The sequence below is a fragment of the Panonychus citri genome, unplaced genomic scaffold (genome assembly GCF_014898815.1).
Source record: "Panonychus citri isolate SS breed McGregor unplaced genomic scaffold, ASM1489881v1 Contig00011, whole genome shotgun sequence".
In the NCBI taxonomy this organism is placed as follows: domain Eukaryota; kingdom Metazoa; phylum Arthropoda; class Arachnida; order Trombidiformes; family Tetranychidae; genus Panonychus; species Panonychus citri.
Window position 1 is genome coordinate 1,278,841 of NW_026515416.1, and position 14,883 is coordinate 1,293,723.

General features: G+C 30.5%; 2 protein-coding genes across 2 annotated transcripts in view; one reads left to right on the forward strand and one right to left on the reverse strand.

Moving 5' to 3' along the window:
- Positions 1 to 14,883, forward strand: part of LOC128392196 (alpha-1,3-mannosyl-glycoprotein 4-beta-N-acetylglucosaminyltransferase B-like) — a 29,172-nt gene that overhangs the window by 11,235 nt on the left and 3,054 nt on the right. The gene's annotated exons all lie outside the window — the stretch shown is intronic.
- Positions 433 to 3,918, reverse strand: LOC128392176 (uncharacterized). The gene is made up of 4 exons (XM_053352160.1): positions 1,562 to 3,918; positions 1,329 to 1,491; positions 1,150 to 1,259; positions 433 to 1,085 (listed from the first exon to the last, which is right to left on the reverse strand). Exons 1-4 carry the CDS (start codon positions 3,834 to 3,836, stop codon positions 577 to 579), a joined length of 3,057 nt encoding a protein of 1,018 aa, XP_053208135.1. The 5' UTR covers positions 3,837 to 3,918; the 3' UTR covers positions 433 to 576.

Genomic DNA, 14,883 nt, shown 5'->3' on the forward strand with positions numbered 1-14,883 from the left:
TTCATAACTAACAATTAAGATAATCACTAATTTTGTTGATCAATTCTAAGAAATCAAGTTTATTTTCATTCAATATGTTTCCATTTAATTGTTATAAGTGAAGGTGTAAAATTGATTAACTAATTGCTATCATGATATAATAAACGCCTAGAGATCGGTTGATAAAATAATGAAGAAAAAAAAACCTAATTGTTTATTTAGAGTATTTTATCAATTTAACAAAATGGTAATTGAATCAGAAATTTTTAAACGGAAATTAAAGGGTGTCCCGATAGTTTTTAAATAGAAATTAAAAATTACCGAAAGTTTCAGAGTTAAAAATTCCATGTTATTGATCCAACTTGCTAGCGCTTCGAAAAAATGACCTGATTCGTTTAAATTTAAACTTCGATTATTTAACTAAGGTTTTATTAATGATTGGCCACGAAAAAGTAACAGTTACTAAAGAGACATCCATTTATTAATGTTATGTGGTAGCTTTTTGATAATGTTCAATACTGTTAATGATTTCGTATCATTTGCTTACAATTAATCAACAATCAGTTTACTTGTACTGAGAGATTGAGTATTTTGCTTTTAAATGTTTATTAAATTATTTTTTTGAGCATAAATGAAACCAATGGCACCGATAGCGAATGCTAGGATAAAGAAAAACGAACCAAATCCAAAGGCCAAACTGGTTCGATCCTTTTGCTCTGGTTTGATATTTAGTTTATCTTTATTTCCACTTGATTTACTAATTTTCTCTTGATTGACGTAAATTGAGCAAATTGTTTCGTCCGAAAGTGATTTATCGAAATACTTTCTAAATTCTGGATCATTTGTGTTCGAAATGGTTGTTGGTTTGAAATTGGATAAACGACAAGTTGATTTAATAATAATCGAAGTAAAGTAAAACATATCACCCGAATCATCCTCAAGGTTTTCAGGCTTCTCACAATATTCAAAAGTGTAACAATTAACTGGATTAGAATTACATTTTGCTGCACACTCTTCTAAAGGTAACTCTTCATAAGTACCAATAACCTGAGTCGCTGGACTAAATTGATGGGCTACAATGTGCCTGTAATCGTGATCAGCTTTTTCTGATTGAAAAAAAGAAAACGTAAATTTGAATGAAATTGAATGAGACTAAATTGTTTATCTTACTTGAGAAATGGTCACATCCACTTTCAGCGATTTTCCAATTCGTAATATTAACTGAATGCTTTGGATCGGCTGTAAGATGATTGACATGTAGGAAGCAAACTGAATCATTTCTGATATTAAAAGCAGATTAGTAATGAATCACTTTTGTGAAATCGAATCTAATTTAGTGATTTACTCACTTTTGGAAATGGGAAGAACAGTAATCAAAGGATTCACAATTGAAATCTTTCGTATTGAGACATTCTTTGGCACAATCAGTGAACTCAATGCCCTCTTTGATTGCTGCAGCATCAACATCCAAACTCTTACCAGGATATTTAGTGAAATAGTTTGTGAAGGATTCTGAGAATGAGAATTTGAATAATCAATCATTACGAATTTAATAAGAGACTACAATTAGATCAGTACTCACTTTCATAGATGTTACAGCCTTCGGCTTTATCTGTCAATGTTTCTGTTGAGGTCTCCAAGTTGTACGTTGTCTCTGAGGATAAGATACACTCCTTGTTTTGATTTGGACAATATGAGAGTGAATTACAATCATCATCGTTTTCACATAAGCTTAAACATTCAAGATAATCAATTTTGATTAAGGTTGCAATTCCAGAATTTAGTCTACGATCAGGTTGAATTAGAGGGTATTCATCACCTTGAAAGAAATTAGGTAAATCATCAAAGTCTCCAACTTGTTGTTCAGTTAAATCACCAATCTCTTCAGGTCCATGGACGATGAATAATTCCTCAGCACTAGAAGAAATCGCTCTGACAACGAGTAAATCCTGATCGATTTTACGACGAATCTGATGTAATACAGATTTCATTGAAGATAAAAAGTTCTGTTTGACAAAATCTGAAGCCTCATTGTGAAACTCGACTGAATAATGAGTACAACCCTTTTCATAATAGACTTGTGTATAACCATTAGAAGTGGTCATTGAACAAGTAAAATCAGGACAATAACTGAACTCGAAACATGCTGGATTCGAGGTACAAGCTTGTTCACAGTCTTCAATTCGAGGAGACTTGACAATCATATCGGGATTTTCCAATCTACCATCTTGATTTGGTCTATAAGCTTCGATAAAATGTATTCGATCGAGAAGTTTAACGTTCACATAGAAATTATAATCTACAGGATTAATGACAATATCAGATATTCGAGTGATTGGGATAAATTCAGTGAGAAATTCGTGAACTTCACTACGAAGTATCTGCAAGTTGTAGGAAGTTGAAGATAACGATGGATTCGAAAACACAAGTTGAAACCAAGTGTACATTCCGAAATCTTCGTAACATCCGGAGACATCAAAACGATCTTCAAAGTCAAAATAATCTCTTCTAAAGTCAATGATGGTCACTTCGATTTGATCTGGAGTATCAGTTATGTAATTTTGTGAGCGATCTTTTGTAAATACAATTTTTGCTGGAACATTATCTGGATCTGTTGAACTGTTCGAAACAGGATAATGATAATCGACTATGGCATCGATACTATTCCTTATGAAGTTTTTTGCTCTATATTCTTCAATTATTTCTGGACCAAGATCAAAGGTACCAACGTAAGATGGTCGGGCCTCTGTGGTTGGTTTCATGACGATATAATAGAGAAGATTGAAACCTCGATCCTTAAAGAAAGGCCATCGAGTGACCAAAGTTATATGAGATTGATAATCTGATGTGTAGTATTTACATGATCCAGTAAATTCATCAACTTCCCATCGACCCAATGGAGGTGGATTCTCAATCGACCTGGTAGTACCTTCACTTTCCGTTATTTCGTACGAGTAAACATCGCGATGTTTCATAACACGAGCTGTAGATTTGATAATTTCCCCATTAGGATATGTTATAACGGCTTCCATGTCTAAAGTGAACTTTGTTATCGATGTAAATTCGGGTAATGGTTTTTGCCATTTACTATCTTTTCGAGCGCAACCATAACTGACCGGATAAGGCATCGGTTCGTAAGGTGAAATAACCAAAGGCTTAAAGATGAAAAAGTTGTAAACATAAGAAGAATGTCGACCTTCCTCTGTTTGGACAGTCTCATTTCCGAAAGTTTCCGACTTTGGATAGTAAAGCGAAAATCGGTATGGAAACGAATTCTCAGTGTCGAAATAAAAATCGATATAAGGACCAGCATCTTCGATACAGTAAAACCAATGATCTATCGAACGACCATCAATCAATTCGGTTCCAATGAACGAAGCTTTATCGCCTATCGAATTGGCGTAAATCATCAACACAGAAGGTCCAAAGTGGAGAAATTCTTTGAAAATTTCACTTTTTTCCACGATATCTGCTGGTTCGAACCAATCTTTTATCGATTCGACCTTTTCAGATTGTGTCAAGTCCATTCGCGCACATCTATTATCAAGAACTGCAATTTTTTCCTCTGTATCATGGTAATAGTATCGACGATTCATTCCGTCCTGTCTCATGGCCTGCAAGTCAACGAAACCAAATCTACTATCGACGTTAAAATATTCGTGGACCAAATTTTCGCGATCCTCATTATTCACCTCGACGGTCGAATAGTAACCATTTTGTTTATCGATTAGTTTCAAAATGTCGGGAACTTTTTTACCTTTTTTGGTTCCAATCGATGGACATTTAAAATCATCACAATTAACTAATAATATAAAACCAATTGAAAAGAAAATCGTTCGCAATAGAAAATTGTTCATATTTCGTATGAATTAATTACTTTTGCTTTTCAGCTTCAATATTAACTTTTAATTGTAAGAGACAATTTATTCTGATTGTTCAAAATCAATCAACTTTTTTTTGTCTTCTCTTTAACGACAATTAAGGTTGATTATTTAGTGGGCGTAAGGTGTTAATAACAATATAAGTTAATTGTTGATTAGTTTTATCATTTAGTAAAATTGTTTTCTAAATGCAAAGTGAATTCAATTGTACGTTCACAAATATCGCGTTGATTGGAAAACAATTAATCTTTACGATAAAATCATATTACTAATAATCAATTATCACCAATGATAAACGTTAATTGTTAGGTTGTTAATTAAGGTGAGAGATTTTTTTCATCAAAGTGTTAATCATTTGAACGCCCTAGAACTTGCAAGGTAAATCTTGCGACCAACATGATCGCTTTTCTCTGAGTAAATGCTAAGCGATTGAATGTGATCTTTCCGTCTTTTTTTGTGGTCGAACGGGACAACCGTTACTTTTACCTTAAGTTGAACAGAATAATCAAATGTTTGATTAACCTCTCGAAGTTTTAATATCCCCGAGGCGTGCGATCGATTACAATTAAAAGACTTACATTCATCTGATGTTGTTTTTGAATACTCTTTGCAAAACCTTATTTGCTAATCTATTCAAACCTCCCACCGGTGGAAAAATTTATATCAATATATTTACAATATTGATCTATTATTTTCAATGGAAAACCTGTCAACATGAACTTTCAGTTTTTACCATATTGATGTTGATCATCTTATTGGAATGATCATGAAAAGTTTATTTCAAACCATGATCATCAATAGTAACAATAAATGATAATAATAATAATAATAATACAAAAAGAGATGATTGTTGAAAGTTAAAGGGAAAAATAAGTGAGCTGTCATTCACAAAGTTGATGCTTTTTTTGTTTGAAGTGATTGAAAACACTCACCAAGTTTGGTTGTATTTTGTTTACCAAAATCAAAACAATAAACACATCATGTAAACAATTAAACTGTAAACTGATTGTTTACTGTTGAATATTGAACAATTTTTCTCATCTAATCAAAGTTGATGCGGTGAAATATCAATTTAGTCTATGATGTTTTCATTTTTCCATATTTGTTATTTTACTTTTTACATTTGTTTTGTTAACCTTTTCCTTTACATTTGCTAATCACAATATTTCATTTCTTAATTAACATCATTTAACTTGTTCATCTTTTCATTGTTTACTCTGTTGATTATCTTCTTGACCACACAAACAATCAGTTGAGAGATTTTTGTTGCTGATTACAATTATTATTTCTCAATTTCTTTGATTCTCCATGACCCTGGATAGTGTTTTCTCCTTTGGAGAAATTGAACAAATTCTATGATTTCTTTCAATCTCTCTCACTCTCTTTCCTTCTTCCTCTCATCTTTATTTCATGTTGATCCTCTTTTATAAGCTTCTTTTCCTCCACTATCCATTGCTCAGTATCTTCAATTGGTAGTAAGTGTTTTTTTATCTTCTACCCATAATGATCATCTTGATGATTTTTCAACTACTTCTAAGTATTAGAAACTAATGAATCTCTGATTTTTAAACTTCTCTTGCCACTCTGATAGTTGTCCTTTTATTACCTAGTTTATTTTTCACTTCTCTGGTCTATTTAGTATTTTTGTTACCTGGATTTTTTTATATACCTTTTCACAAGACACTGAATCTAAACATTTCATGACAATGATGCGTGAAAGGCTAGATGATGATGATGATGATGAAGATAATGAAGGCCTCCGACTCAAAGTTAATCAAATCTGAGAAAGTCCAAAAGGAAGAAGTAAAGAGTCTCAGTAGATAGGAAGAGAAAAGGAAAGGGGAGAAGATAAGTAAGATGATGAAGACAAGGAAAGTCCTTTTCTATTATAATGATGAACGCAATAAAATGATGTTGTTGAAGTGAGACACGGGAGACAAACAAGCTGAGAGAGGGAGAGAGGGAGAGAGGAGAGGAGGAGTAGGAGGAAAAAGAAGTGAAAGAAGATGAAGATAACGATGATGATGATGAAAAAAAGGATGAAGATGAGCATGATGACAAAAAGAAAAGCAAAGGTTAACATGAGCTTTAATAGAAATTTAGAAAGAAATAGAGTGAGTGAGAGAGAGAGAGAGAGAGAGAGAGAGAGAGGAAAGGGGAGATGATGAAATAAGAGAATGGTCAAGTTGAATGGAATGAGATGAGTGAAGACAATTGTTATCTTGATTACAGGTATGAATTATCTTTTAGAATTGGGTGGACATGAAAGATGATGATACTCATGATGGAGTAAAAGATGCAGGATGAAAATAGTAGCCAGAAAAAGATAAAGGGAGGCTCAGATATGTTGCCATTAATAATAGACATTGGGATGAAGATAAAGTTGAAGGTCGTGTTTGTAAAAAATAAGAATATCCTTTTTTTCTGTTCTTTTCTTTCTCCCAATTGTATTGATGGTGGTAACTTTTCATCGTAATTTTCTATCTTCTCTTCATCTCTATTCCAATCATCAGATAAGCTCACTATTCAGTCTGAACATTGCAAGTTTTTTCTTTCAATTTAAACTCTGTTAGTTTTTTTTTCGTTTTTAGTCTTATTATTTTTTTCGCTTCTCTTTCTCTACCTTTTCATCATCTTTCTGACATATGAAACTGATGGAGCAATAAAAGATGAAAAAAATTAGGATGAGAAAAAGTTCTGAAAATATTCAAAAGTAACAAGCATCATGATGATGATTATGTTTAAACGCATTATATTTGTTTATTTAACTCTCTCTCTCTCTCTCTCTCTCTCTCTCTCTCTCTCTTTCTTTCTTTCTCTCTTTATCTTTATTTCTGTGTGTTTTTATAATGATTGTTGTGTTTAGTTTTGAATTTAGAAGTAGAAAAAGTTTTCATGTATAATCTTGATAGTTTAAGTTTTAACGATAATGATGATTATGGTGATGATTATCATGATGATGATAATGTTTAAACATATATGATTTAATCATCTTTGGATCTAGACTAAAGATTATCTCTTCTACTGAGATTTTATCATGAGATTACAAACTAAGATGAAAGGAGGAAACATTAAAGATTATCTTGTTTTCATATCATGAGCATCATCATCATAATCAACATGTTACTAAATCTTTGATCTGTTTGTTGAAACATCAACAAATACTCAGGTAAATCTTTGAGAGGATATTTACTGTTTTTGCCTTTACTTTTTATCTCTTTATCATTGGAAAGTTAATTGTTTACTCTAATCAATATTCAAAAACTTTACCATGTTAAATATTCATATGATCAGAATATTAATCTTATGAGATCTCTCTCTCTCTCTCTCTCTCCACTTATAAAAATTGATTTAATCGGTTATGATCAATTTTTGGAAACAATTTATTCCCAATGGATCTGATTTTATTATAACAGAGTTTGAATAATTGATTATGATTAAATTTGATTAGGGACAAAATGTCATTGATGCATAACCAATATGATCGGCATCAGATATTACAAACTGATTTACATTATCTGGTTACTTTCATAATCAGATGTTAACATCTTGAGATGATAAATCTACTCATGTTGATGATGAAACTTTCAGGATAATATGTCCAACCATGAGTACTTTCATTATGAATATTGTCTTGATCGTCACCTTATCTGCCAGCTCATTATCCCAGTTTCATCATGATGTTATTTGAGGAATCAGTAGATACCATGGAAACAGATTTCACCATTGATGCTATTCTATTATTCCATTTAATATAATCTATCGTCATTATCTATTTTTCTAGAACAATTTCTCTTGACATCTCTCTCTCTCTCTTATTTTATCCTTTATCTAATACACTCTTCATCTTTAGCATCCTTCCTTTTCCTTATACTTCAACTGTTTCTTCATCTTCCTCCCAGGTTATCATGCATTTGATGACTTCTCTCTGTTACAGTTACCACTCTGTTAACCACTTTTCTATTCTTAATTTTCACCTTCTTCTTTTTCATCTCTCTCACCATGTCACTTTACCTCTTTTCATCCATCATCTTTAACCTCACTTTTATATATTATCTCTTTTCATTTCTTTATTTCTTCATCTTCACATGAAACCTGAAATGAGCTATCGCCCTAATAATATCATAGTTATCATTATGTTACTATTATCACACCATCTCACTTTGCTTGTCTCTTTCTATTTGCCTCTATTGTGATGAATTAACATGATGATGAAAGAAAACTCAATTCAAACTGAATTAGAATCACATGAGGCCAACAATGTATAATACGCGTGTCTTATATAACATTTCATGGTCTTTATAAATGGTAACAATGATAATTGTAGTAATAACTTTTTTTTAGAGAAAAAAACTTACAATCTGATTTAACGAATGGATTGTCTTATAAATTGAAGTATTTCATGCTTCCTTAACTCATATCAACTACATCATATGTGCCATCAAATTTTTTCTTCATCAAAACGACTCCTTTTCCTTATTATCTCTCTTTCGCTCCTTCTTTCATCTATGCTGTCATAAATTCAGTGAAAAAGCTTCAAGAATCTAAATCGAAAGGCAAAAGAAAATGTAATATTTTCAATTCACCTGATTGACTGACGTAGAAACATGAAGATTGAAAGTGAAAAGAGAAGGAGAAAGATGCAAAGAAAGGAAATAACCAAATATTTTCAGGAGAACATGATGATTATTATGAAATAGAACTTTTCTTCTCTCTCTCTCTCTCTCTCTCTCTCTCTCTCTTGCTCTCTGTTTACTTGACTTATAGTTAACAATAAGTTTACTTACGTTCATAAACAGTCACGTTACTCCTAGTATGTAACTTCAATTTACTTTCATTTTTTTATTCTTCATCTTTAACTGACCATCAACTGACCAAAGCTGTTTTTTTTGTTATTTCTGCTGTTGTTAACCTTTACCATCATGATTTTTACCATTGCTTTTTTTAACTTTATCGTATTTAACTTTTTCACTGGCTCGGTGAACAATATCTTTCCTTTCTCTCTCTCTCTCTCTCCCCATTTTTGTAACTTCCATGTTTCTCTCCAGCACGTATCTTCATCAACAAGAAGATGAGTTTGGTTCTTCTCTCCCTCATCATTTTTATCTCCATCCAATCAACCAATCCTTTCTGATTAAACTTAATCAAAGCTCTTTTGTCAATAAATGAAACTTTAACCTCATCTCTTGCTCATAATTTTCCATTGTGTATCTATCTGTCTGGTGAATCTTATTTCAGATTATCTGAGGAGAAAATGATGAGTGAGATGAATGAGAGATGTGGGATAGATTAAGAATCATAAAAGATAAAAAGGATGAAGATGAAGATGAGGATGAGGATGAGGATTGATGGTGATTTTGATGATCGTCAATTAATGTCAATATTATCAATGGTGATGATTGGCATGAGAAGGACTCGTCAGTTCACTTTTACTTATGTTACTCTCAAGTCAATTCTTTTTCAAACATCTTCACCATCATTATCATCATGCTCTTCATCAACATCATCATCTTTACAATCTTCATTCATCACTGATCATCTTTCTCCTTTACTCTCATCTTTATTGTTGTTGTTCATGTGTTGTACCCTCATGTTGTTATTACATATTCCCTTGAGATAATTTTTACTATCAAGAAAAATAGGTTTATTTTTATCGACAATCATGATGAAGATGAAGAGATAATCAAGATAAACAAAGATGATTACATTGTTAGATCATGTGAAGTATTAACATTTTACTTGATCTCTAATGAAAATGAAGCTGTCATTGCGTGATCACTTTAACTCATTCCATTCATTTCTCATTCATTGTTTCAAGTTCATTTAATCTCTGATATCATGTAAAACAGCAGAAAGAGAGAGAGAGAGAGAAAAGAAATGAGCCTGAAAAAAAAATTTCATATTCTGATGAGAATCGGAATTTTTTTCTTAACATTTTCTTCATTCATGAAAAAAAAAGACTCTATCTTTCATAGATACTCTTGTATTTTTCTGAAACTTATATTCACCCTGATATCAATCATGTTGATGGTAATTTATAACAAATTATTACGATTCAGGTAACAATATCATGTTTTCATGATTAAATAACTCAACTTTTTCATCTCTTGTTCAAATTTCAACAATTTATCAAATCTTACTGATCTTTTTTTTTGCCAATTGAATGTAATTTAATTCCTACCGGAGTCTTGGAAAAGCTTAACTCATCAACGTTTAGATTTCATGATGATTCAATCAATATTATTAAATTATCTGATTACCATTATAACTGTTACAGATTATTAAATTGTCAATGATTATTGAAGTTAATCTAATAATGAATCTTGTTTTTTCTTCACCGTTCATTAACTTATATCAATTATATATCCTTTAAATGGTGCAAATATTAAATCAATTGATTGTTTACTTGCTTATAGTTAATACATAAACAATTGGTAAATTATTATTAGTTAATAATCAACAACAATTGATGTTTTCACCATTAACAGTTAATTGTGATAATAATCGTCATGATGATCATCCAAAATGAACCATTATTAGTTTTATATGATTACCGTTATTAACAAATGAATACAATCAACACAATATAATGATAATCAATGATGATCCTTAATCATTATTTATTACTCAATTAAATTAATACCTTTTTTGTTTTCATATATTATATTATATTGTAACCATTAATCCTCAGCATCTTTAGTTTATAGTCAATACAAGTTTATTATTACCATGATGATCATCATCGACATCCTGATTAAATTAATTCAATCATAGGTTGACTAATATTATTATTTAAACAACAATCAATTTGATTATTTTCAACAATTTAATTTAGTGTTGTAACACCGATCAAAGTAATTTATTGATTGCATTTGGGAAATAGTAGATTAGTCGTCAATCTTTTGTCAATCGTTTTTATTAGGTATCCACATAAGTAATGTCGCTTTTTAGATAGAGCTCACTCGTTAGTGAATTTCTCGAAGACGAGCCAATAAAAAGTGGCAAAAAATTTACAATATTAAGATCAATTCTCCAACTATGAAATAATATAACTTTCGCCGAAATCGATTGTTCAATTTTGATAATTTATAAATTAAACTAAATCAACTTTTTTTCAATTTTTGAGATTATTTTTTCGAAACGATCATTTTTGACCTTAACAGTATCAGAAATTTTTAAAAACTAGATCAAATTGTAGAACATGAGTTGGACTATTCGATATAAAAGTTTGATCATTTAGGACAATTTCCTCGAAAAATAATAATAAATTGAATTCGGAATGAGTTAACATGGAAACTCCATTGACTTGTATTTTTCTTAAAATTTCCCTTTTTTCTGAATTTTATTTATGGTTTTTAAATGGTAAATAATGCATAAAATTCCTTAATTTTCGAATTCAATTTATTATTATTTTTCGAGGAAATTGTCCTAAATGATCAAACTTTTATATCGAATAGTCCAACTCATGTTCTACAATTTGATCTAGTTTTTAAAAATTTCTGATACTGTTAAGGTCAAAAATGATCGTTTCGAAAAAATAATCTCAAAAATTGAAAAAAAGTTGATTTAGTTTAATTTATAAATTATCAAAATTAATCAATCGATTTCGGCGAAAGTTATATTATTTCATAGTTGGAGAATTGATCTTAATATTGTAAATTTTTTGCCACTTTTTATTGGCTCGTTTTCGAGAAATTCTCCAACCAGTGAACGCTATCTAAAAAGCGACATTACTTATGTGGATACCTAATAATTCTTTTTTGGAAAAGATTCAAGTTGATTATGAAAACTTTTTACCATGAAGATGATATTTCTTAATCATCATGATTCTATTTTTAATTAGCTACTTTTTGTTGATTCTTTCTCTTTGAATACTTTGATAGAATAATAGTTTTATCTGATTGATTCTGTTCAATTTCTTTGTCTGAATCATCACCATGAATTTTGGGTGGAAAAAGTTATTCTTGCAACTTTTCACTTCCGTTTTCATGTTCTTCCAATCACAAGTAGCTCATTAGTCTCTCTCTCTCTCTCTCTCTCTCTCTCTCTCTCGCAATTTCAAAACAATTGAAAATGACGAATCAGATTAATCCTCTGTCCTAATGATTTCGATACGACAATTTATCACAACTTTACGTCTTTAAGACTGAACAATAAATAATAGCTAAAATGATTCAGATGAAGTGAAGCAATCATTTGATATGATTAGCATAAACATTAGGTTGACATTGATGATGCTTATGTTTTTCAAAACAATGAGATGAGGATACATTGAGAGAGAGAGAGAGAGACTTTAAGTGTAACTCCTCATAGATCAACAACAATCCAACTACATTTTATCATCATCATCATCGCTATTATTCAGTATTTTTATCCTATTCCAATGGATAAAAACTCTTTCATTTACTTAAATATAATCATCTCTACATCTTAATATATATCATGAAGGTTTCAACAGATCTACCAGAATATTCATTCATTTCATACTTCCTCCTCTCCATCCCAACTCCTCCTTCACCACTTTCCCCATGTACTGTGAACATTATCTCTATATTTTTCTCGTCTTATCATCATCATCATCATTATTATTATCATGATTATTATTATTATTACTTCTGTTCATTGTTGTATTGAAGTGATTGTAACAAAACGAAAAGCAAAAAAATAAGAAGCCAAGACACAATCAAACACTAACATGCAATTTGTTTTCATAGATGATAAATCAAAAATATACTCAGAACTCAATTTGAAACAGCATTTGCATCAATAGCTTGATGATTAAGAAACAATTTAACTAACAATTGAAAATTTAACTATTCAGAATGTTCATTGTTGAAGACTATTAATTACTCTTGTTAAATGGCTTCTCATCATTCAAATAATTATATGGGTTCATCTTAACTCATTAAATTTCATAGTTGTAACTCATTATCACTATTTTTTATTCAAATAGTTTAAAGATTGAGTTATAATCATTTGATTCCGTTTTTTATCCTCGATTATCCACTTATTCAGATTATCGGCAAGATTCTGATGAGATTTGTTATTATTAACTCTCTTGATGGATTTGAATCAAATATCCAAAATAACGATGAAGATTTAATATCCAGCATGACTTGTTTTCCCTGATTGTTAATCTAATTTGGTTAATCAGTTAATATTAATACTTGTTAATAGTAATTCCTCTTTCTATCCCTTTGTCTAATCCCGAGATTAGTCCAATAATCGGTTCAGTCCGTAATATTATTACTATTAAACTGAATGATGGTTATTTCCATATTTCTAGTAATTAATTGCTGATTAATAGCTTGATATCAATTAAGAGAGTTAATTGGGTTATCATTGATTAATAATACAATTAGATTACCAAATATTGTATGAGTTTCCATTGAATTTGGATCCATGTCTCGAGTTTGTTGATGTTTTTATTTAGCTGCTCGAATTGATTAGATTTTTGAAGAGGCAAAAAAAAACTCAGAACTTTTTTATCATTGATTTTCAATATTTGATGATTGTACCTGTTTTTTTTATCGCTTTTATCATATTTCAAATGTAAATGAGCAATAGGAAAATTTTACAACAATCTCCATGGAACAGAATCAGAATCTTGAGATCGATATATTTTATCCCTGATTTTTTATTCATGCTTCTGGGTTATACTTTGGTGGTGATTGTGTGGTGATGCATTTCCATCAATTGATAAAATAAGTAATAAGCTTCAATCTTATTCTCAAGCTTTTCCTTAATTAATGATAATTTTACTTATAGACAATCAATCTATTAATAAATGAATTATGAATATCTCCTTCAATTTCATTCTCTATTCATTTTTACATTGTTTTTCACCATAATCATCATTTTATCGTGATGAACATGATGATTATCATAATGATTTCTCTCTCTCTCTCTCTTCCTATTCAGTGTTAATGATAAGTAACAAACTGTTTAATAATCAAGAGAAAACAAAAACCAATTCAACTCCATGAACGAGTGTCTGAAACCTTAATGGGTTATACATCTGAAACTTTCAGGGTGGGTAAAAGGTAGATCAGGGTGTGAAAAAAAGGATGTGGTAGAAATGATTGTGGGTGATATTGGTGTTACCCATCATCTTCTCCTCCTCGATCATCATCTTTGATGTACATAGACTAATGGATTGACTCAAATTGATGTTATTTTTATTTTCTAAATCACCGAATCTTTTTTTTGTTCAAGCTTCGAAATCGATTTTTCCCTTTCTTTCCATAGAAAACATTATACTAACCATTCCCTCTTCCTCCTCCTTCACCTCCACCCTTTTCCACCTCCTCTTTTTTTCACTTTCCACTCTTTTCCACCATTATAAACACTTTCTTTTTTCACTACCTGGGCAGGGCATTTCCTAGTGCAGATAATGATAATATCATTATTATCTCAACACTCACGTAATCTTATTAAGATATTTATAAATATCATCGAGTTTTTCTATTTTCAAATTCTCCTTGAACTTTGTTCACATTTTCATTGTTCCATGTTTGAGTTATTTTCTCTCACCATGGATGAGATATAATTCTAGTGAAATTAGATTATCTTCAACAAATCGACTATTATTTTATTATCACCTTAGAAAACAGTCAACATCTTAATTAGAAGGAGACACAAGATGATTAGTTGATATTCAATTTCATACCTTTGGTTAAAAGGTTCAATTAATTTAAAACTGAGCTCATGTCATGAAAACTTTGAAGTTTAAATTTTCAGGATTACCAGAACTTTTCAATCGGGTTGATCAGTTTTCGAGTTGATGATTTAACTTTTCTTAGTAACAAACTTATCAAGATCTTGAGGTTTTAGTATTTTCAACAGTCTCAATTTGAATTGTCAATAACAATTAGTAACGTTAATCATGATTAGTGTCACTTTTTTTCATTGTCATTCATTTAGAGGTTTTATAATCCATTAATAAACTGTAAGATATTCATTGAGTTACCATGTAAACTTTTCCCTGGGAATCTTGAACATGTTGAACATTTTTGTTATTGTT

Coding starts and splice junctions, on each gene's coding strand:
- LOC128392176 (XM_053352160.1), bottom strand. CDS start 3,836: ATGAACAATTTTCTATTGCGAACGATTTTCTTTTCAATTGGTTTTATA. Junction 1,260..1,328: donor TGTTCTTCCCATTTCCAAAA/GTGAGTAAATCA, acceptor TTTTAATATCAG/AAATGATTCAGTTTGCTTCC. Junction 1,086..1,149: donor TGGATGTGACCATTTCTCAA/GTAAGATAAACA, acceptor TTTTTCAATCAG/AAAAAGCTGATCACGATTAC.